Below are 24,735 nucleotides of genomic sequence, written 5' to 3'. Positions count from 1 at the left end.
TCCAAGTTTGATCGTGTTATTATTTTTTTGTATAATTCATACAACATTAATTTCATATCTCTTGTTGAACTGTTTTAAACATCTTCTTTATTGAAAACAATCTTTGGGAACGTTGATTTCTTGAGAAGTTCATTTTCTTTCTTTGGTTTCTGCGGTATCCAAAGTTTTTGAAGGGCACTTATGGGCATTTCGAAAAGCAGACAAAGTATAAAAGCCCAAATATATGTCATTGTTGCATCACCGATAGTTCCAGCAAACTGCAAAAATAATAATATCAATTATAGTATGCACCTACCTCCGTAAAATTTGTCTTGTTTTTTTTATTATTACAAAATTCAATATACATACAAGCTTATTCAAACTGTATTTCTATGTTTGTATTTCGTTTAATCTCTGAAAACATCATTCGATATACAGGGTGTTTAAAAAAAAGGTGACCCTGTATCTAGAATGGGTAGAAAACTGAAAAATAATTGGGGTTTGCTAAATAAAAAATTTTCGTAACACCAACCGTATTCAAGATAAAGGGTGTTTAAGAAAAAAAATGTTTACAGATTTTTCACGATTTTGCCGAAACTAGTGGGAACATTGTAATAAAATGTTATATGAATATTTTTAGTAAGCTGATAAATCCCATGAAGTTGTTTAACAATAACAATAACAATATTTCATTGATTTCCCATATATACAAAGTAGAAAGGAAAATAGGTCATCCAAAAAAGGAAAACACAAAAAAAATTCATATATTGACTACATTATCCCTACTTGAATAATAAAATTCTTCAATGTTGTATGGCTCAATATGTAAAAGTAAAATGTTTTCATATCTAACTCTCATTGAAGGCGCTAGTTACACACTAGTTAGTACCTAGTATTGAACATAACTTTTTTGAGATTAGATTTATCGATCAAAATTTATGAACTCAATTATCATTCAATTTTACACCAACAGATACTGAATGCATTGATTATGCATTTTTTCGTATTGAGTGCGGGCATATTATTCATAGTTGTAATAATCACATAATAAATCATATAATCTTTACGAGTGCTTGAAGAATGTTTCGGCAATAATGTTGCCATCTTCAGAAACTGAAACCCATGTTCTACGGTGACAACATAGTTGTTGAAACAATCATTAAACACAAAAAAGTTTCATTAGTGAAACATATTCTTTGCCCTGTGGTTAAAACAACTTCAGATTTCATTGATATTGCATATAAAATTGAACAAAAAATAGAAACCAATTCTATAAGGTATTTAATACTTACAAAAAGATATCTATCAATGTATATTGGATTTCTTATAGACGACCCCCTTATTCTTAAGACAAATACATGAATAAGGTATGCTGAGTACGTCAGTCTTCCAAGTACAACAAAAGGATTCCAACAACAAATTGAACGGCATAGCCCTAAAATACAAAAACAAATCACTTAACTACCTCCTCAAGTTATACATATAACTAAGATGGAAAAACTGGCGTATAATAGAAAATCAGAATAATAATCATTACAATATTTTTCCTTGCAGCATTCATCTGATGTCTGAAAGGGGCTAGATCTGGAGCCAGCAAACTGGGCCGAATTGCCACCCCTCAAATAAAACGATCGCTTGAGCCATTTTGTGGCTTTCCTTTCAGTCGATGTTATGGTATAGTATATCCAAAGTCACTTGAACTAGTCCATGAAAAAGCTTGACCATAGATGTCCCTTTGAAGTGGATACCACGATACGCTAAATATTTCAAAGTATTGTTAGGCAATAAATTCACTGGCTCCAATGGAATTTCTGGACACTTGGACAATCCTTGTATAATCGAAATATTCTGGCTTCCTCCAAGTGACTTTGGATATACTATAACAAAAGAGGAAGCTTGCGTTTTGGCAGACAATCAATAGACAGGTTCTTACTCGTCGAGCTAGACTAAAAAAGTTCTCTGACTCAGTAAACTGGAACTGAGGAAACATGGGAAAAGCATCTTAGGATAGTCGCTTCTGTCAAGAAGCCATTGTGATAGCCAAACACTTGCATTGTGAAAGTGAAGGTGTTCACCGGAAAATGTTACAACACCTTGGCTATTGGTTTTTGAAGTCGGATCAAGTGATGGATGTAGCTCCCAGAAAAGTAATAAAGTTCATTGAGACATTACTGCCGGACTTGTAAACAAGGTGGGGATGCACAATAGATCTTTAGATAAAGGTACTTGCAACGTCGGATGATATTTCGCCCCTCCTCTAATCTAATCTAATCTAATCTAAACGGTCGCTTCACTGTTTTACCGCCGGCCCTGGCTTTTGATCAGACGAGCAAGCGCGACACCTTTTGCTAGCAAAGCTTCCACAAGGACAAATTTTCTTGTATAATAGTGAATATACTGCCTTCTGATAACTTCAACTCCACCACTATCTCAAGAAACTACAATCCAACTCGTTTTTATCCATTTTTCACCTTTTTTTTAACCTTGATCCATACTTAACTGTTTCGAAATTTTGACAAGAATCTTTTGAAACTTGTGACTAACGAAAAAAAGTGGATTGGCACTAGTGCTATCTGCTCGAGTATCTGCTGCCAGGTCCAGGACTCATCAGAGATATAAATGCGTAAATCAAAAAACTTACAGCCTATTTTTTGCGTGATCCCAAATATAAAAATGGCCACAGCAAGAGTGAAGATATTTTTTCCAAAGGACCAATATAGGGCTGATGTCACCCTAGAATATACATAGGAGTATCCATACATTGGATAGGATATTGCTAAAATTGAAAGTCCTAAGCCGAACGTCAATGAATACCATAATGCCATGTGACTCTATAAAAAAATAAGATTTTATTGCTAAATACATTAAAAAAAACTGAAACAGTAGACATATTAAGTATCGAGGAAGGTCAGCATATTTTACCGATGGAAAATAATTATTGGCCGAGCTTCGTGAAGACTTACAGTCATTAAATTGAAATGAATACTAAAATGCAATTTTTTCACTGTAGCAAGTTTATGTATTTTTTCTTATCGCCAGACATTTTTAACAATTCATTTATATTAGGTTGTTTATACTTTTGCCATTAAAGAAGAACTAATGACCTAAACCGAAGTTTGAAATTTGCAATTTTTAAACGATATTTGAACGCTCTGTTTCCTAGAACAACAGTGCAAAAATGTAAAGTTTTCTTACCTTAGTAATGGGGAAACTGATATCACGATAAGTATAATATAAATATCCGAAAATGATTCCTATTACATAAGCACCTATATTAGAAAATCCAGAACTGAAAAGTAGATGCCAATTTCTGTCTTGTAAATAGGAATTATAGATTACTCTGCAAAAAATATGCTCAAATAAATTCAAAACACAATATTCAGGAAAATTGCTTTCAAATTAAAAAAAATTGTTGTCAGTCGGCTGCTATGTACCCAAAAAAAAAAGTATACAAAAATTGGTAAATTGGCGGAATTGAGCAAGAGTCAATTGATGTGCTTGCAGACTGTTTCACCAGTTGGAAATACTTAACATTACCACGGTAATCGTCATTTGAAACCTTTTGGTTGTAAAAAAATTCATCTATTCTAAAATTTTTTAATCAACTTCCTGATGAATCAAAATATTAACTTCCATTTTCTGACTGTCCTTCCATCCCTAATAGCAATTTTTAGCCGAGACAAATTTTATGAAATTCATATAAGTAGGATGTTGTAACATTTTTTAGCGTAAAATATGATCAGATACATCGATATCCACAGCCTCAACTATTATTTTGGAAGATAAACTTTGCAAAGACACTAAAATAATTCACCCTGTTTCCTTTCATGTTGATTTTGAGTGAAAATTCCAATTCAAAAAAATCATGTAAAATCTCATTCTCGAATATTCCTTAAATAAAAAAAATATATTTAAATTACTTACTCAGGATAAGCTCTGACGAGGATATCAGATGTGTTCAAAAAAGATAAAATACCTGGTATCGCTACCCCTATAATCAAACTGGTTGCTAATATCATCTTTATATTATCCTTCCACTTTTTAATTAAGGCTAAAATTAATAGACCTAATATGAATAATTGGGTATCAGCAGCTAGATACCATGTTTGTTGCATGCACTAAAAAATTTGAAATGAAATTAGTTCAAATGTGTTTTCTTGAAATTTCTCTACAGACTGATATTAGAAGGAATTATTTATTCCACTTGATTTTTGAGCGTTCGTTCACTGAACAGAAAAAGCTATAATATAATCGTATAGACTTCAAGAAGAATATTTACTTCATATTTCCGTGCTTACAAATCCCATCGGGTTAAGATTCAGCCTGTATATACAAGGTGTACCGGGAATAACTGTATATTCTCTTATCAGAGGTTGAGAAAAAGAAAACTGAAAGATAACAATTTGTTTTCGCCATAATTATCGAAAAATATTACCACGATAAGCTTAAAATGAACTTAGTCATTTTTTTTCTAATTCTAAAATTCGCTTCTAATGCTACTGAGTGTATCGAAATATTATATCTAGTCGGTCAAAAAATAAACAATAATCACGTTAGATAACTACTATTAAAGGAATTTTTCAATTTTTTATGGAATAAAGTTGAATTATTCACAATTTCATTCGAATTGATATAGCCTTTATCTCAAGTTCAGTATTTCAACTCAACCAAAACTTACCATATCTTCTGAATTCACGTAGTTATTCACATAAAGTAAATTTGTCCAACCATTATTTCTACAATGTCTGTGATCTTCGCCGACGATATGGTCCCAAAAAGGTCCTCTAGAAGCATGTCTCATGAATGAAGCATGTAGACCAATTACTACAGCAAGAGTAGGTGTGAGTCTGAAAAATAAATAAATAAATAAATAAATAAATGACGTCTTTATTTCACAAAAGAAAATAGAGAAATACATGAACCCATCACCTAGCAGCGGAAGGCGAAGTCTAGCAGACTGCTATTCAAACTCCACCCTCCCCAAACCGGCAATGAGCTAGCATCCAACAAGTACATAATAATTAACAAGTCAGCAATATATATCTACATACAGGGTGGCCATTTGAAAACGAAACAGACGAGATTACAGACGAAATAAAGTTTTTCGATAGAAATGCTCGGACAGGTCGATTTCTGTTTCGAGGGGGACAACTTCAGATGTAGGTTACGGACGCATAGCGCTTCAACCCTTGCTACTACAACCCTCACCCCCAAATTTTGAATAGGGAAGATGGGGTGAGTGATACCTCATTTGAAAGGTATTTTTATATTGATTTCAGCACAGTAATTGTTTTTTCATTTTATGCATTAGTTCTCGAAATATTCATGCGTTAGTTAGTTAGGAAGGAAGCCACAGTCATGGTTGTTTTGAAGCTCAAAATGTCGATTACTACAAGTGCCATGAAAACACCACTTCATTTTCAAATACTTAGTTAAGAATATTTCGACCCTGTATAAAACAAAATATGACATGTATACCCAATGAGTTGTATATGAAATGTATACCAAATAGTTGATCAAGTCCCAATATAACCGACAATATAACTGGATATATCACTAGTATTAGAAGGAAAATTATGAATCAGAGAGCCTGGTCCTCCCTGACTAATTTCATACCATCAGCGAACCTTCCCAGTGACGAGATGATGAAGAAAATTAGCATCGAGAAAACCTTGCCACCCTGTATAAAACAAAATATGACATGTATACCCAATGAGTTGTATATGAAATGTATACCAAATAGTTGATCAAGTCCCAATATAACCGACAATATAACTGGATATATCACTAGTATTAGTAGGAAAATTATGAATCAGAGAGCCTGGTCCTCCCTGACTAATTTCATACCATCAGCGAACCTTCCCAGTGACGAGATGATGAAGAAAATTAGCATCGAGAAAACCTTGCCACCCTGTATAAAACAAAATATGACATGTATACCCAATGAGTTGTATATGAAATGTATACCAAATAGTTGATCAAGTCCCAATATAACCGACAATATAACTGGATATATCACTAGTATTAGTAGGAAAATTATGAATCAGAGAGCCTGGTCCTCCCTGACTAATTTCATACCATCAGCGAACCTTCCCAGTGACGAGATGATGAAGAAAATTAGCATCGAGAAAACCTTCAATACGATACAGACTAGAAAAGAAGATTGGGAAAGAGAATCCACAACCAGTTCCAAAAAAGAATACTATCGAATGGTACACAGATGGTTCTAAAACCATGACTAAGACTGGCGCTGAAGTATTCGGGCCTGGCACCAAATGCTCATCTAGTTAGGCCTCTGTCTAAGTGTCTTTCAGGCAAAGATACTCGCAATAGAAAGATGTGTGGAAATCAACGTAGCAAGAAAATACCTAAATGTGATATAGCGATACATTCTGATTGTCATCAGGCTGCAATCAAAGCACTGAGCTCACATATTATCAATTCTAAGATGGTAATGGAGTGCCGAAGAAAACTCAATGAAATAGGCAAGATTAACAAGGTCTTCTTAGCTTGGTTCCCGACCAATCGGGAATTAAAAAGAATGAAGAGCCCCACATACTTCACAGAAAAGGAGCACAAACTCCTTTCGATGGCCTGGAACCTTTCTATGGTATAGGCAAATGTGCATACAAGAAAGAGTTTCAGGAGAAGGAAAAAGCCGAAAGAGGAACACTCTGGCAGATCTTCCAGGGTTGGATCATTCCAAAAAGTTTCTTCGAAAAATTGACGCTGCGAGATCCAAGAAGTATCTGGATCTTAGCAAGAATATAGTACATCTTCTCCCTGGATTTCTCACAGGATATTGTCGCAAAATATGCTTGTAGAAGTGAGGAAGTAGCCTCCTTGAAGCCATCCCAGATACTGGAGTTCTTTAGAACTCTGGAACTGGAAGGCAAGCTTTAAATCACGCTATGGCGAGAATAGCTCTGATGGGGGCACAATAGACCAATAGGTCGCAGTGGAACGGAACCCCTTTGATTAAATCTTAATCGCTACCATTTGGTGTTAGGTAGAATATTAACAATGATGTGCCTTAAGTGACGATGGTACACCGTAACAAAAGTCTACATATAACACAATAATTTATCCTATCTCGCATAAGCTCTGAGATTCACATATAAGGTTTTATCTAATTTTCTAGAATAAAAAGTTATATTTAAAGTCAGTGACTATTACCCCAGCTATTACCTACTTCTAAAATCTAAATTGATATTGATATAGTTATTTATAATACAAGTGCAGAAGGCATTGATATTCTTCCACGAGTTCAAAATTCAAAAACGAGCCACGAAGTGGCGAGTTTTGGAATGAACGAGTGGTAGAATGAGCCTTCTGTACGAGTATTATACATTATTTTCTCTAATTCATTGCATTTTCATTGAAATCAATGAAATATTTCCATAAATATAATTTAGTGATTTTTGTATTGAAAAATGTTGGTTGGCAGAACTGATTTCTTTAAGGCAAATTGATGAATTGACAGATAAAGCCGTGGCGGAAAGTTCAGAGAACCAACATAGAATAATAAAATATAACCATGAAAACTGTGCGTTTCTGATATATTCTCGCACGATTTTGTTCTACAAGATGTGGAAGAATGAACGGAATAACCACAGAATTAGAGAAATACCTTTTCTAGTTGCCTCACCTACCTTATATATCTGTTGATAAACATCCAAAACAACACCTTCAATTCAATTTTTTTCTCGTTTTCAAACATCTTTAATACATTGTAGGTCAATAGCCATGAAGATATCAGAAAAAAAGTTTGAACAACATATCCTCCTGAAGCAAAGAAAATATTCTCGAAATTGTCTGTTAACTGAAATTGAACAAAAATAAGAATTAACGTTAGAGATTTGAATCGACTAATGCACTCACGGTTTCGACAAATTTCGTATTACTGATTGGCCCAAGTAATGTAAGCATTATGTTATGGCACAAAATAACCAAAATCATATTGAGAAAACGAATTCCTTGAATTACTTTCAAAGATTTAATTTCTTCGTTTTCCTTTATTGTTTTTAATCGATAAAAATTATATGGTATTGAGAAGCAGGTCATTATTTTCCCAACTGAAAACAAAAAGTTCACGTTACAATTATCTTTCTCTCAAAAGGAGTCTTTTTAGAAACTCAGAAAAACCGAAACTTCAAAGAGAATTGCATGATGATTACTACTACTTACAAGAAGTTCCAGTTATTTCTTCATATTCGATTTTTGGTTTGTATCGGGCCAGTCCTTCAAATATTGTTGCGATCAAAACTAATGTTAAGTATATTGTCAGGAATGTTCTGAGAATTAAAATATTGATTAAACATTATGAATTTATATGGAAGAATCTTCTTCTTTAACTAAAGTTGATATTATTTAAAAAAAAAATCATTTTATAAATTCAGTGACATAAGTGTTAGCTACCTAAATCCAGAAGCAATTATATCTTCTCGATTTTTTTGGAATAAAAGATTATACAGGGTGCTCCAAAAAATGTTATCCACCCAGCAACTACCTTCCTTTTTTTCAAGTCGAGTCGAATGGTACATCTATTTTCAAGGTTGATTATGTAATTTGAAGCTAGCGCTAGAACTCTCATGGGTGTCATGGCGTCCGCTTATGACATATCAGTTAAGTAAACCGTTGAACGAAGAAATAAAAAATATACTGGATGCAACGCCATGACTCAACCTCGATCTTTTTTCAACAAGATTCGGTTCGGGTCGTAAATGATCTCTCTTATAGGAACTCCATTAAATATGATGTGCGTTACTCATTCGTAAATTAGAACTTTTATGCGAGTATTAGTTTTACAAGACAGAGGTTAAAATTCTCTAGAGGGTGGATTTCAGAAGCAAAGGACGAAGAAGCTTAGTACCACAACATTGGCGAAAAATGTTCCACATATTCACGTGTAAGCGCTATTTTGGTTTTTCAGAATGAAAATTTGAAATAAAAGTTACAACTGAAAAAACCTATTGATTACTTCCAAATTCAAGATTGAAACAAAATTCTTGAATAAGTTTTTTCAAATAAAGATCAATTTTCCTAAATTATCATATAGTCAAAAATTAAAATTATGTATATTCCATCGAAATTTGAGAATGTGATATTATTCAGTTTTAGTTTAGTTCCGAAAAATATAAATTCAATTGAGTGGCACAACGAAAGAACAAGATTTGATAGATAATGAAATTCCAAAATTTGAGTAAGAGTAGTTCATAGGCTATATTTCCTCTTCGAAGACAGTACATAGACGAAAATAAAATCATCGATAGGGAGAAAACAAAATTTACGATTCAGATATCCTGTATCCCAGTATTTTATTATCGATCGTAAACGTATCAATTGATAATAAATTAGAAGGATCCCACCACAGAATAGCGAAAAAAACACATGACATAAAAAAAATATTATTCTAAATTTTGAATTGCAAAATTTTTTAATTGTTACTAGAATTCACCCCAATTTTCAAAATTCAAACAAATCTAAAATTATTTAAAAAAAGATAGATTTCTTATCTATTGAAATCATATCACTTGGCGCCCAACGTGGGGCTAAATAGTCACAAAATTATCGATTGCTTTCTGGCTTTCATTTAGCCGCCTCACTACGTTCGGCGGGTAAACACAAGCTCGCCATGAAAAGTGACACTTTTCCTCTTTATAAAATCCAACACAAGAGGAAGGAAGGGCGAGTAAGAAAAATATGATAGGAAAAATCAAGATATAAATTTGAGAATTGAAAACACGATAATATATTTGAAAATTCATGAATATGATAGAGTTAACTAGCCAGTGAAGGACTTCAAAAACAGGAAAGTTTCAATATTATTGAAAGGAAGATAAAATTCGTTTCAATTTGCAGAAAATTTTAAATTTTATTCATATATCAACAAATTTTGGGGGATTTCATAATCCAAATTTGAAATAGAAGCTATAACTGGAGACACTTATTGATTACTTTCAAAATCAAAATTTAAAAAAAATTAAAATGAGTTTTTTCAAATTATAATCACTTTTTTTTGGTATATTTCATAATTATTGAAATCATATCAGTACCTACGTTTGGCTACGCTGTAATCAATCACATTTGTCCTCGCAATAGATTAATTGCATTTGTTGGACATGGTGTCTTTCTGTGTCAAAAAATCAAGTTGAAGTGATGTTACTGAGAATAATTACTTCGTTTCCTATCACTTATTTTCCTGATTCTATTTTTTATGAACTATCGCAAGATGACGGAGGACTATTCCATTCAATATTTGAATATGTTGTTGTGAATTAATGCATTTCTGCGACAAATTTTCGTAATACCAGATTCTGAGAGAAACCGCGATGAAAATATTCAAGATAAGCTTACATCATTGATATATCGTACTCATCGAGTGGTAAATTTCTATTAGTTTGACAGTGCATGTAAGTAATTCCACCATTAAGTCCATCCTTCGCGAATTTATTATTGTAACACTTGGTCATTTCAGCCTCGAATTGCGAAATTTCTTTGAGATATGTAGTAGCATTGGGGCAGGTGGTCGGTACACATATACCATGTCTTAGAATGTCATGACGGTAATTCCTCGGATTTTTTATGAGTTCCTGTAAAGAAGAATAACTGCTTTTGTCCTCCTGAATTAAAATATTCATATAATTATTTCGAAATGAAAGCTTCTACGTTGCTCAAATTATTTCCAACAAGTTTTAGAACCTTGAATTTTTCGTATTGTACGGACTTGGCGTCTTGAGCTTTAGAGCGCTCGTCATTCTTGAGCCTATAACGCGCTTTGAGAGGAAAAAACAGTTTTGCACATAAAAATATGGACATTAACATTTTGTAAATTTTTTAAATTTTGTAAGTGTTGAATGCCTTCAATGGGAAGGAAGTGAACATTGACAATAATAAAAATAAATAAATAACAAAAGAAGTGTCGTTTTGAGCGAGTTTCATGTTTCATTTTTGTGGTTACTAAAATACTGAATAATTTTCATATTCTTCTTATATTTTCATGGTTCTGGCGACACTATATCGACACTTTGCTTGAATTGGTTATTTTATAGGTATTGTAACTTGAAATCCGTAAGAAAGATATACTTCAATGATATGTAATTCTTGAAGTAAGGATATAGGTATGATTCTAATGAATTTAGTTCACTCACCTTTATATTGTTCCATTTTTTGCTTGGATTTTCTTCATCAACTGCTTGGAGTTGATAACTTATTGTGCAGTAGAGTGCCTTTTCTCTTAAAAGCATGCAGTTATCGAAATTATCCGCTTTGAACACTGGAGGAAGACTGCTGTAATCTTCATCTTGAAATAAAATAAATAATTCAAGTCATCCCTTCAGATTCCATGAAATACTCGAATTCTGCTTTAGTCGCAGTCGAATAGAGAGAAATGGACCTGATTGTAACAAGAACATACTACAAACATTAATAAGAAATGGGCATATTGACAGTGTTGTGTGTGAAGTGACGATGGAACACACTAACAAAGCATGCACAAAACACAACCTGTTCTCCTAACTAGCACAAAAATTATTAAAAATATCTGCTTCTGAGAGGTGACTCAGAGACCTAAGATATAAAAATTGACATCAGATATGCAAGCTTTTGAATAAATCTTTTCAATTTGAAATTTCAACTAACTTAAATGTGAATAAATATCAACTCTTCTCCTCAAACACTCAGGATGGTATACCACATTTATCCATAGCTTTATTGAAAAATAAACCAAAACATAATTCTTGAAAAAAAAAAAAGAAAAAACACTGACGTGAAGTCAGAAACTTTTATGCGTTTTTTCAAATTCGTATTCATGTAATTTTTTCATGAAATTTTACATGTTGATTTTCCTTCTGTATTCTGAATTGGCCTTTGGCAAGCCATGAAAACATTGAGTGACACTAAACACAATGTCATTTCGGGAATTTCAAAAAGATTTTTCTTCTAAAAATTAGCTCCCTTCCTATAATTATGCTTTTGAAAATATTTCGTTGATGTAAGCAATATGAAATCAGACGAACAATTTATTTTCAGTTACATAATGAAATGATTCGGTTTCCAAACTGAAATGACTTCCCCCTAAACTTCAAATGCGGTTGACACTGACAAGATTTACACATATACGTAAGGATGAATTTTTAAATCGATCTTATCTAAAACTTAACGATCTTGAAAGAGACATTGCACCCATTGCAATTGTTTGTTGCGAATGTAGTAAACCTGTATTTGTGCAGTTTCCATTTTAGGTCATAGTGAAGAATTCAGTGATTTGGTCGAATGTTTTGAATTGAATGCTGTTAGATTATTCTTATACAGTGTGACGCAAATAGAGCAATACCCACTTAGGATAATTTGGATTCGGCCCTTACTTGATAAAAATTCATTATCAAATGTGGCTTCTTAGGGTAAATTTTACATTAGGAAATGTTAAATTTCCCCGAAGAAGTTTTGGTGCTTGAATTATGGATCCTAATTCAAGTAGAATAGATGATTTAGGAAACGTAGGAATGTAATGAACAAATGATGAACTATATGAATTGAATTCAGGTTTCAGAGTCTTCTGCTGAATTTTGACTTTATAAAAAGATCGAAAAAACAATCGGATGATGCGGATAAAGCATTATTTTTAATTCGAATTCGCCCACGCGAACACCAGGTACCTACAACGACAAACTAATAGACGTTGCAGATATTCTTTTGATGGAAAAATGTTTAAGATTAAGATTAAGAATTTGATATAAAAAAATCTTCTGTGAATTAAAAAATGATTTAATGTATTCTTCTAGGATTCCGGATTTCTCTGAAAAAGTAGAAAATTCCGCCCTCCAATATTTGCGGCCCCTCCTAGAGCGGGTCCTGTGATTTCAGGTTCAGAAGAACCTGAAATCACAGTCGAATCTCAGCAGAAGCTGATATTCGACTTTATAAAACGCTTGAGCATTTTGTTATTTTCTTTCTTTAAGATGAATGAGTAAGGTTATCGGATGATGTAGACCAACCATTGTTTTAAATTTGAATGAGCCCACGCCCAACACTAGTTAATTTGATGAAAATAATCATTTTTGAAATTTGTTGAAATAAAAAAATTTGTTGATACATTCTTCTGGGAAATGCCGGTTTGCAGGGCCCCTAGAGCGGCCCCTAAACAAACCCTATTCAGAACACAATTTACTTCTAAGTGGATATTGCGATAACTATAAAAAAAATTTGTAGTCTACTCAACCTATATTTTTGCCCAATATAATTTTTACAAGAATAAAAATCACGTTTGTTGTTTTCACTTGGTTGTAACTATTATTTCTATCACTAAAAAAATATTGATAAATAATTGCCTTTGATAGATAATTGGACGTAGCGGAATAAATCGTTTGTGAATCAGCTTGTTTGCCTATATCCGAAACGAAACCTACGTCCAATTTCTATTACTTTGACGCAATGAAAAATGTTTTTTTTATAAATTACAATGATTATTCAACTTTTATTGAAAACGATAATAGATTTTTGCTTGAGAGATATACATATACTGGGTGTCAGAGGTTGAGTCAGAGAGATATTGATTATATCAATAATCCAGGAACGTACTTGATTATGTCAATAATCCAGGAACGTACTCATTATTCTTCAATTAAAGTGTCCAGGTTGAAAATATCAAGTAACCTTACGAATTTGAAATCATTGTTGATATTTCCAGAAAGAGCTTAAATTTAGCTTTAATACGGTGGTACCACCCGAAGTTGTCATTTGTAATATTTTTTTATGGTTCAAAAATGTATTCAGGATTTAGGTATTCAACCTAGAGTCAAATATGTTCTTAGGAAATATTGGGTATTTTGTATATTTCTGCTTCAATGTTCTATGGTTGGATCTAAACAAAAATGCATCAAACTTTGAATTGTTGTTTCTCATCAATACGCAAAATCCAACTCGGTGAGATTTGTTGTTACATTTTTTTTCGATATTCTCCTAGAATTTTTTATTATTCTGAAGACGCAGTCACCTCAAAATATTACACCAAGCTTGAACTCTTAAATTATATCATCACAAAAAATCTTAACAGGATGGGATCTATAATAATATTTTCTCTGGTTTTGGTGAAGCAATCAACAAGAAATTACGTATGGAACTTGATATTGCTATTTCATACGCTATGTTATAAAACATTATAATTTTCTCTACAGCTTATAATTTCAGAATATCTTCATTGAACACATAAAATCTATATGAAGAAAAAATATAATAAAAATGATTTGCAAGAGAAGAATTATCGACTTTGTATCAAGATCAAATGAATAATGTATTGGGTATAAAGTCAATTAAGGATCTTATTAAGTTCTTTATTAAACTTGGCCTAGCTTTCGGTCATGTCCTGAAGATGGCCATGTAAATGACTGAAAGCTAGGCCAAGTTTGATAAAGAACTTAATAGGATCCTCAAGTGACTTTATACCCAATACATTATTCATTTGATAATAAAAATGATTTAAATCAATCAATATACCTATATCTTGCGGCGATGTTTGAACCCGAGACAATTGGATTTTTTTTTCAAAATCTGAATAAAATTCGTCACTACTCATTCAGAGATAACAATACTTAGGAAGTATTGTATCCAATATCATCGAAGGGATTCTACTTGAAATTTCAATTTTAACCTTTTTAGCTGATTTTCATCAAATTCATGAAAAATACTTTCCGATTTATTTTGCTCAATTTTTGGATTCTACACATTCCGAAGAGAATATTGAAAATTTTAGGGGAGATAAAATATTCTTGTTTCTCATAACGTTTCGAAAAAATATAGTCACTAGTACACCACTTTACTTTTTGTCTCTAATAGTAAAGCATTATAAAATTATATAATTAATAAAACAAAATTTATTTAGCACTTTTACTTCTCTGATTTCGAAAAAAAAATGCTCACCTGTAATCTGACTCCGAATCCTTTCAATGGAAAATAAAAGTAAAAAATATAGAAACACTCGCTTCATAGCTCAGAATTCACGTGAACACTGAAAACGGTGTCAACTATCCAAAAATTATTTTATCTATTCGCAAAACCAAAATTCTTCCAAGTTATCAGTTTTGTTTTTGCGCGGTCATTCACTGAACTTGATCATCAATAGAAATGGATCTACAATCACATACAAGCATATATGTGCTAGTTCTTACGAAACAACCCACCATATGACAATGTAGAGTAACCTACCTTCAATACAAATATGTATTCATGCTGAAATACTACAAATTCATTAGGTTTTAATTAAGAATTAGCTAGTTCCTCTGCCCATTTGTGGATTCCCTTCAATTTTGGCATTATGCCAACGTTGACTTTTTGTGTAGCGAAAATATCAAATTCAATTATCCAATAATTAACTGAACTTCATTTCATAAATCGTCTATTGGGTGATGCAGATAGAATAAGAATAAAATACAAATAAAAATTCTAGACTTATGGCTTTTGAGGTTATTCATTCTTGCGACTATTGAAGACCAAATTAATATCGACGTAACTATTCTAATATAGTATTGTGAAATGTGGTTTACAATTGTAAATGACGTCATTGATGACATCATATGAGATGTGATATACAATTATGTCATTATGGCATTGCTGACAGGCAATGGTACTCATAAACTTCGACCTCTTGACATTGGGAAAGAAAAGAGTCCAAGAAGATAATATAATAATAATAACTCTTTATTTAGTGAAAACCACTAGTTACAACAGAAAAAAGAAATAAAAAATAATTCAAATCAGTAATATTTCCGTATATGTGCAATTAACATTCTCCTGAAAGTCCTATAATTAACTGAATCTCCAATCGTATGTGGTACCCCATTGTAACAAACCAGACCCCTCGCCAGAGTGGATACTGTCATAATTCCAGTACGGTAAGTATCAAGAAAAAAATTTTCTCTGGATCTTGTATTGTGATCGTGAATATCATGAACATATGTTAACTTCTGGGATAAATAATTTGGCTGCATGTTATTTCTAATTTTATGAATCAAATCCAGAGTTATAAAGAAAATCCTCTGTCTAACACTCATCAAATTGATAGCCTCTAACATCAATCTGATTGGGGTCCTTCTGCCACATTTTAAAACCACTCTCCTAAAATAATCGTCGCAGAACCCTCAAATAAAGAGTTTCGTGATCTACGTGAACGGATCAATCGATAAAAAGGTATATTATTACCAAGAAGGAACTTTTGATTTTTTCCAATTTTCTAAGGTCCAGGGTAATGAAAATTCAAGAAAATTCTTCGACTCAAATATTTTCAGGCGAGAGTGGAATTTGAATAACCATGAACTGCCAATACCAACTCTGCCTAATGATTTTTCGTAGTCCCCATAGTTTAGGAGGAATTTGAATTCGAAATGTTGGAAAAAACCGTAAAAATTCAATCTCTCTATAAAAATCGTTATATCTCCTAAAATATTCTTTGCAGAACCCTCGTGATCTACGCGACCGGATCATTCGATAAAGAGGTATATTATTACCAAGAAGGAACTTTTGACTTTTTCCAATTTTCTAAGGTCCAGGGTATGGATATTCCATAAAATTCTTCGACTCAAATATTTTCAAGCGAGAGTGAAATTCGAATAACCATGAACTGCCAATACCAACTCTGCCTAACGATTTTTCGTAGTCCCCATAGTTTAGGAGGAATTTGAATTCGAAATGTTGGAAAAAACCGTAAAAATTCAATCTCTCTATAAAAATCGTTATATCTCCTAAAATATTCTTTGCAGAACCCTCGTGATCTACGCGACCGGATCATTCGATAAAGAGGTATATTATTACCAAGAAGGAACTTTTGACTTTTTCCAATTTTCTAAGGTCCAGGGTATGGATATTCCATAAAATTCTTCGACTCAAATATTTTCAAGCGAGAGTGAAATTCGAATAACCATGAACTGCCAATACCAACTCTGCCTAACGATTTTTCGTAGTCCCCATAGTTTAGGAGGAATTTGAATTCGAAATGTTGGAAAAAACCGTAAAAATTCAATCTCTCTATAAAAATCGTTATATCTCCTAAAATATTCTTTGCAGAACCCTCGTGATCTACGCGACCGGATCATTCGATAAAGAGGTATATTATTACCAAGAAGGAACTTTTGATTTTTTCCAATTTTCTAAGGTCCAGGGTATGGAAAATTCGAGAAAATTCTTCGACTCAAATATTTTCAAGCAAGAGTGAAATTCGAATAACCATGAACTGCCAATACCAACTCTGCCTAACGATTTTTCGTAGTCCCCATAGTTTAGGAGGAATTTGAATTCGAAATTTTGGAAAAAACCGTAAAAATTCAATCTCTCTATAAAAATCGTTATATCTCCTGAAATATTCTTCGCAGAAACCTCGTGATCTACGTGACCGGATCATTCGATAAAGAGGTATATTATTACCAAGAAGGAACTTTTGACTTTTTCCAATTTTCTAAGGTCCAGGGTATGGATATTCCATAAAATTCTTCGACTCAAATATTTTCAAGCGAGAGTGAAATTCGAATAACCATGAACTGCCAATACCAACTCTGCCTAACGATTTTTCGTAGTCCCCATAGTTTAGGAGGAATTTGAATTCGAAATTTTTGGAAAAAACCGTAAAAATTCAATCTCTCTATAAAAATCGTTATATCTCCTAAAATATTCTCCGCAGAACCCTCGCGATCTACGTGACCGGATCAATCGATAAAGAGGTATATTATTACCAAGAAGGAACTTTTGATTTTTTTCAATTTTCTAAGGTCCAGGGTATGGAAAATTCGAGAAAATTCTTCGACTCAAATATTTTCAAGCGAGAGTGAAATTCGAATAACCATGAACTGCCAATACCAACTCTGCCTACCGATTTTTCGTAGTCCCCATAGTTTAGGAGGTATTTGAATTCGAAATTTTTGGAAAAAACCTAAAAAATTCAATCTCTCTACAAAAATCGTTATATCTCCTAAAATATTCTCCGCAGAACCCTCGCGATCTACGTGAACGGATCAATCGATAAAGAGGTATATTATTACCAAGAAGGAACTTTTGATTTTTTCCAATTTTCTAAGGTCCAGGGTATGGAAAATTCGAGAAAATTCTTCGACTCAAATATTTTCAAGCGAGAGTGGAATTCGAATATCGAATAACTATGAACTGCCAATACCAACTCTGCCTACCGATTTTTCGTAGTCCCCATAGTTTAGGAGGTATTTGAATTCGAAATTTTTGGGAAAAACCCTAAAAATTCAATCTCTCTACAAAAATCGTTATATCTCCTAAAATATTCTTCGCAGAACCCTCGTGATCTACGTGACTGGATCAATCGATAAAGAGGAATATTATTACCAAGAAGGAACTTTTGATTTTTTCCAATTTTCTAAGGTCCAGGGTATGGAAAATTCGAGAAAATTCTTCGACTCAAATATTTTCAAGCGAGAGTGGAATTCGAATAACCATGATTTGCCAATACCAACTCTGCCTACCGATTTTTCGTAGTCCCCATAGTTTATCCTCTTTATCGATTGATCCGTTCACGTAGATCACGAAAGTTTTTATTTGAGAGGGGTCTGCGACGAATATTTTAGGGGATATAATGATTTTTGTAGAGAGATTGAATTTTACGGTTTTTTCCAAAAATCACGTTCATCACCTGAAAATATTTGAGTCGAAGAATTTTCTCTAATTTTCCACCTTTTCCAGGGACCTTAGGAAATTGGAAAAAATCAAAAGTTCCTTTCGGTAATAATATACCTCTTTATCGATTGATCCGTTCACGTAGATCATGAAAGTTTTCATTTGAGGGGTTTGGAACGAATATTTTAGGAGATATAACGATTTTTGTAGAGAGATTGAATTTTTACGGTTTTTTCCAAAAATTTCGAATTCAAATTCCTCCTAAACTATGGGGACTACGGAAAATCGGTAGGAAGAGTTGGTATTGGCAGTTCATGGTTATTCGAATTCCACTCTCGCCTGAAAATATTATAGTCGAAGAATTTTCACGAACCTTAGAAAATTGGAAAAAAATAAAAGTTCCTTCCTAGTATTAATATATATCTCTTTATCAATTGATCCATTCACCTGGGTCACGGAAGTTTTTATTTGAGGGGTCTGCGACGAATATTCTAGGAGATATAACGATTTTTGTAAAGAGATTGAATTTTTTAGGTTTTTTCCAAAAATTTCGAATTCAAATTCCTCCTCAACTATAGGGACTACGGAAAATCGGTAGGCATAGTTGGTATTGGCAGTTCATGGTTATTCGAATTCCACTCTCGCCTGAAAATATTTGAGTCGAAGAATTTTCTCGAATTTTCCTTAGAAAATTGGAAAAAATCAAAAGTTCCTTCTTGGTAATAATTTACCTCTTCATCGATTGATCCGTTCACGTAGATCAAGAAACTTTTTATGATATTTCAAGGGTCTGCGACGTATATTTTAGGAGATATAACGATTTTTGTAGAGAGATTGACTTTTTACGGTTTTTTCCAAAAATTTCGTATTCAAATTCCTCCTAAACTGTGGGGACTACGAGAAATCGATAAGCAGAGTTGATATTGGCAGTTCATGGTTATTAGAATTCACTCCCACCTGAAAATTTTTGAGTCGAAGAATTTTCTCGAATGTTACATACCTGGACCTTAGAAAATTGAAAAAATTAAAAGTTCCGTCTTGGTAATAATATACCATTTTATCGATTGATCTGTTCACGTAGATCACGAAAGTTTTTATTTGAGGGGTCTGCGACGAATATTTTAGGAGATATAACGATTATTGTAGAGAGATTGAATTTTGACGGAGCATAACCATATTCATCCTTCGTTCAGATGTTACCGATCACTATGCGGTATTGTTGTGCCTGGATATTGAAAAAATACAAAGGGAAAAGGCTCATAAATGTAAGAGCTATGTTGATTATGGCAAATTGAAGAAAGATCTTGGAAAGATAAATTGGGGTAATATGATTAAAAATAAAAGTGTAAGCTCTTTTGCAGAAGAATTCCTTCATTCATTAACTTATATAGAAAAGAACACAACAACTGTTAGATTATCATGTAAAAAATCAGGTAAGAAGGACTGGATTACACCAGGCCTTTTGAAAGCCATAAATGTCAAGAATAGCTTATACAAGAAAACTATTAATGACCCACTTAATGGAAGATTGAAGATGCAATATGCAAGATATCGAAATGTATTACAAAAGTTAATTAAAACTGCAAAAAAAGATCATATGAATAGCTTTGTAACAGAGAACACTTCAAAGACAAGATCTCTCTGGTTGTATGTCGATGAACTCTGCGGAAGAACTAGGCCTAAAACAGAAATAAATTCGGTTATAAGTTCTGATGGACAGTTACTAACATCAAAAAAAGAAATGGTGGAGGAATTCGGGAATTTTTTCAGTGAAATAGGAAAACGACTGGCGGAAAACATAGATGAAGTTCCAGAAAAATAGGAGGGAGAACGTTGTTGTGATAATACACTTTTTCTGTTTCCAACTTCTGAAGATGAAGTGAGAGGAATGATAAGGGAATTAAAAAATGGTGGAGCTCCGGGAAATGACGGTATCAGAAATGAACTTATAAAAAATATTCAAGATGAAATAATAGAACCAATAATGTTGCTTGCAAATCTGTGTTTTGAGACGGCTGAATTTCCGAACATTTTCAAGGTGGGTGTGATCAAGCCATTGTTCAAGTCGGGAGATAAAACCTCTTTATCAAATTATAGACCAATCTGCTTAACATCTAATTTGTCTAAAATAGTGGAAAAATTATTAAAGGTGCGTATTGTTAATTTTTTGGAGAAGAATAAAATTTTATCTGATAATCAATACGGCTTCAGGAAGGGCAAATCTACACAGGATGCAATAAAAAATGTAGTGGAGAAAATTTACCAATGGTTGGATGGAAACAAGGTAGGTCTGTGCGTATTTATCGACCTTGCATAGGCCTTCGACACCGTATCGCACAAAAAACTATTGCGAAAACTTTACCTCAATGGCTTTCGGGGCAAAGCACTCAAATTAATGGAAAGCTATTTATCAGATAGGACCCAATTTGTGAAGATAGATGAACATACGAGTAAAGGGAAAGCTGTTGAATATGGGGTTCCACAGGGGACAGTATTGGGACCAATTTTGTTCATTATATACATGAACAGCTTATTACTAATGAAAAGAAAAGGAGAAATTATCAGTTTCGCAGATGACACTGTCATAATGTACGAAGATAGTACTTGGAAAAAACTGAAAAAAGAAGCAGAGGGAGATCTTTCAATTATAAAGCAATGGTTCAGAGAGAATAAATTAACAATAAATTTGCAGAAAACAAAATATTTACCATTTGTTGCTTATCAATCAGGACTTCCACATATGGGCAATTTGGACGTTGACAACGAAACATCAATTCCCGAAACTGAATATATAAAATATCTAGGAGTTACAATTGATCGACATCTAAAATGGGACAAGCATATAGATATCTTGGTGATCAAACTGAGATGTTTACTTACCAAGTTTAGATATCTCAGGAAGTACTTGGATACAAAAAGCTTGATGATGGTATACTCAGCTTTATGTCAATCCCAAATGGCATATGGGATAATAGGTTGGGGTGGAGCGTATAGTTGTCATATGAGGAGGGTTGAGGTGATCCAGAAATGGTTGCTACGAATTATCTACGGAAAGCCTCTTCTGTATCCATCAGATGAATTGTTTACTGTTTCCAGGGTCATGAATCCCCACCAATTATTTGTACAGCAGATTTTAAATGGCATAAGTGAAAAGAAGATTCAACTCCAACTAACTAAGTGTGAATATGAAACACGGAACAAGACGAATCAATACCTTACTCCAAGAGCAGGAAAACGTATAGGCCAAAGATGCTTTGCCTATCTGGCCCCAAGAATATATGCCGCTGTTCCAAAAGAATTGAAGAACATCACAACACTCATTAAGAAGAGAAAAAGATTGAAAAATTGGGTAATTGACAAGGGCAGAAGATATTTTAATTCAATAATAAATCCCCAATAACGCTCACCATTTTTCACTGATTTTTGCTAGAAGAGAAATGAATAAATAACTTACTGGATTCAACCTTCCTCCATATAAGTATATTGATGTAACTTGAAATAGAGAATGAGCTTTTTGATGCAATGTTATTTGATGACCGAGTAGCTGATAGTGGACATGACCGAATGAGTGCGCCCCTGAGTTTATGATATAATATATGTATATAATTGTATGTATAGAATGGGCACTTATCTATGATCATTACTGTGCTATTGAGTTTTTGTTGATTTTTCTATTTTTATTGAAATATGTTAAAAGAATTTGATCTTGATTTGTGAATTTATTTGAATACTGGCTACTGCATTATATTTTGTTTATTTAGAAGTCACGTACAGGCTCACGCCTCTGTGACTATATGTTTATACCCTGTAGCTTACAGAATAAACCATTTTATTATTATTATTATTATTATTTTGCATTGCATTCGGAAGTCAGATTGTCTTGAGCAATACAAACATCTATCTTGCATTTTTGATGATCCTGTCTATCGAGTCAGTGATTGAATATGTTATGAAGTATTGAAAGCTTTGTGTCCTTTTGCGAGTCGCTGATTTTTCCAGTGGTTAATCACATCGGAATAACGATTCCGAATTCAAAATATTGTTTTGCTCCGGCGAACGGTTCCCGACTTATGAAATTTTCGGATATAAGGGATGGCAAATCAACCCCTGTATCCCTATGCGAGTCGCTGATTTTTTCAGTGTTCAATTACATCGGTATAATGTCTTCACATTCCAAATATGATTATGCTCCGACAAATAGTTTCTGAAATAGAGAAATGTAGATATTCATGAATGAAAACCTTCTTAATTTCCAGAAATGAATTCTATAATTGATTTTTCTGTGTACCATTTCATTGTTTCGCTTCAAAATCATGAACTCCGAAATCCTCATGTCCTCTATTGCATGTTGTAACGCTATTTCAGTACAAATTTTGGCTTTAGTCAGTACGCCACTGGTGACCGCGTTCGGGTGTTTCCGTCAAATGGTCTGCTGGAAACGGTTTGCTAGGTTCACACCCGTAACAGTATTGAAGAAGTGGAAGCGCAGGTAACCTGAATAAAGCTGTACTCGACTCTGAGATATGAAGGTTGATGTGTAGTGGAAACAAATATAGACTTTTCACTTTCTTGGGCCTCTAAGAAAGACTTACACACAGGGTAGGAGGGCCACGGTATTAGGAAAAATAGTAAGAAGGAAAAAAAAATTCAATACAAGAAAAAACAAAACTAAATATCTCGTCAGGAACGTTATTGACAGCTATATAAACGGTCGATACATTCGATCGTAATGGTAAATGTAAACAAACAAAGAAGAAAAAAAGAAAACAAGTGCAATATCAAAATGCAAAATCAACTAAAAGGAATACAAGGATTCGTTTAATAATACCTGGATATAAAGAAAAACTCTGGAATCCATTTTGTTTCATATATAAACTCAAAAGAAAAGAGCACTGTTATAGAACACGTCTACTTCAGGAGCATCGGTGATTGATTATATTTGATTAGATAATGGGAAGAAGTATTCCCTACAAAAATTTTAAGATAAGAAAAACCGGTAATCGCTATCCTTAGGAAATAATTTTTATGATGTGAATGACCCCTTTATTACAGTCAGAAACTAACTATTGAACATCATAGAAATTGCAGCGCCATCCCAACTAGAAATTTTCAATCACCAAATTATTCGACATATGAAAAACTCACAGTTTTCTGTCGTATACTTATTTACATATATGTTCATATAATAACTATAATAATATTTAACATATCAATGTGTCCGATATAGCCGTTCTCTACTGTAAAGTCTAGCCAGATTGTTTGAAACCGTACTTATTTAAGGAATTGTGGGTGGTATGTTGTTTCTTTGAACTTCGAATGTTATAGACAAAATATGAATAGAAAATTGAACAAGTTTTGTTTCAAATCACTCAGATGGGATCGACAGGTTGAGGCGGTCTGCAAGGAATTAGGAAGCTCATTTTATGCGATCAGCAGAGTGAAGGACTCACTTCCTCTCCATTCTGTAATAAGTATTTACTACAGTTTGGTGTATAGTTTTTTACGTTATAATGTTTTACTGTGGGGTAATTCAGTGGAGTCAAATAGAGTATTTATTGCACAAAAAAGAATTATACGTCTTATTTTTAACTTAGATTCTCATGATTCATGTAGGCCTATTTTCAGACAACATGAAATCTTCACACTCAGCTGTTTGTATATCGGGTGTCCCAAACTCGATGGACTATTAGACGTTTCTGGAAAACTAATCATAATTTCGAGCTGAAAATTTGCATATTGGGGTTTGAGACAATGATCTTTCTCCCTAAAATATTTTCAGATCTCTACAACTTCCGGTTATTCCGAAAACAGACTACTACTTTCTTATTTCAAATGGCATACCCAGTATATTATCGCATCATTAGATAGCTTTTTTGATGGCAATTTCGGCAATATGCCATACCTTGGGTAAAAATTCAACGGTTCATGAGTTATTGGGATTCTTATGAAAAAAAAGTGGCGATGAGGACTCACATTTTTTTGAATATTTCAGCAGAAAAAGCCTTTTTCGAAAAAAATTTCTTTTGTTTCGTTTACGCAAATACGTAGTATTATAAGACTGTTTTCGGCTTGGACCAAAAATGTACAGGGTGTTTATAAGAGGATCATGAACTTGGACAACTCAAATTCATC

At 33.2% G+C, this 24,735-nt stretch overlaps 1 protein-coding gene across 2 annotated transcripts; it reads right to left on the bottom strand.

Annotated features, from left to right (window-relative positions):
* Window positions 1-23,634, bottom strand: LOC123689033 (nose resistant to fluoxetine protein 6-like). 2 transcript variants are annotated; one of them, XM_045627825.1, is made up of 12 exons: window positions 23,432-23,634; window positions 11,130-11,281; window positions 10,336-10,571; window positions 8,167-8,273; window positions 7,861-8,054; window positions 7,632-7,801; window positions 4,658-4,826; window positions 3,904-4,097; window positions 3,175-3,319; window positions 2,621-2,810; window positions 1,272-1,414; window positions 1-257 (listed from the first exon to the last, which is right to left on the bottom strand). In XM_045627825.1, exons 1-12 carry the CDS (start codon window positions 23,469-23,471, stop codon window positions 75-77), a joined length of 1,923 nt encoding a protein of 640 aa, XP_045483781.1. In that variant the 5' UTR covers window positions 23,472-23,634; the 3' UTR covers window positions 1-74. The 2 variants fall into 2 exon arrangements, with proteins under 2 accessions (XP_045483781.1, XP_045483780.1); XM_045627824.1 differs by lacking the exon at window positions 23,432-23,634 and adding an exon at window positions 14,896-15,161.
* Between the last annotated feature and the right edge of the window lie 1,101 nt (window positions 23,635-24,735).

The sequence above is a fragment of the Harmonia axyridis genome, chromosome 1 (genome assembly GCF_914767665.1).
Source record: "Harmonia axyridis chromosome 1, icHarAxyr1.1, whole genome shotgun sequence".
In the NCBI taxonomy this organism is placed as follows: Eukaryota; Metazoa; Arthropoda; class Insecta; order Coleoptera; family Coccinellidae; genus Harmonia; species Harmonia axyridis.
This window is presented reverse-complemented; position numbering and strand designations above follow the sequence as displayed.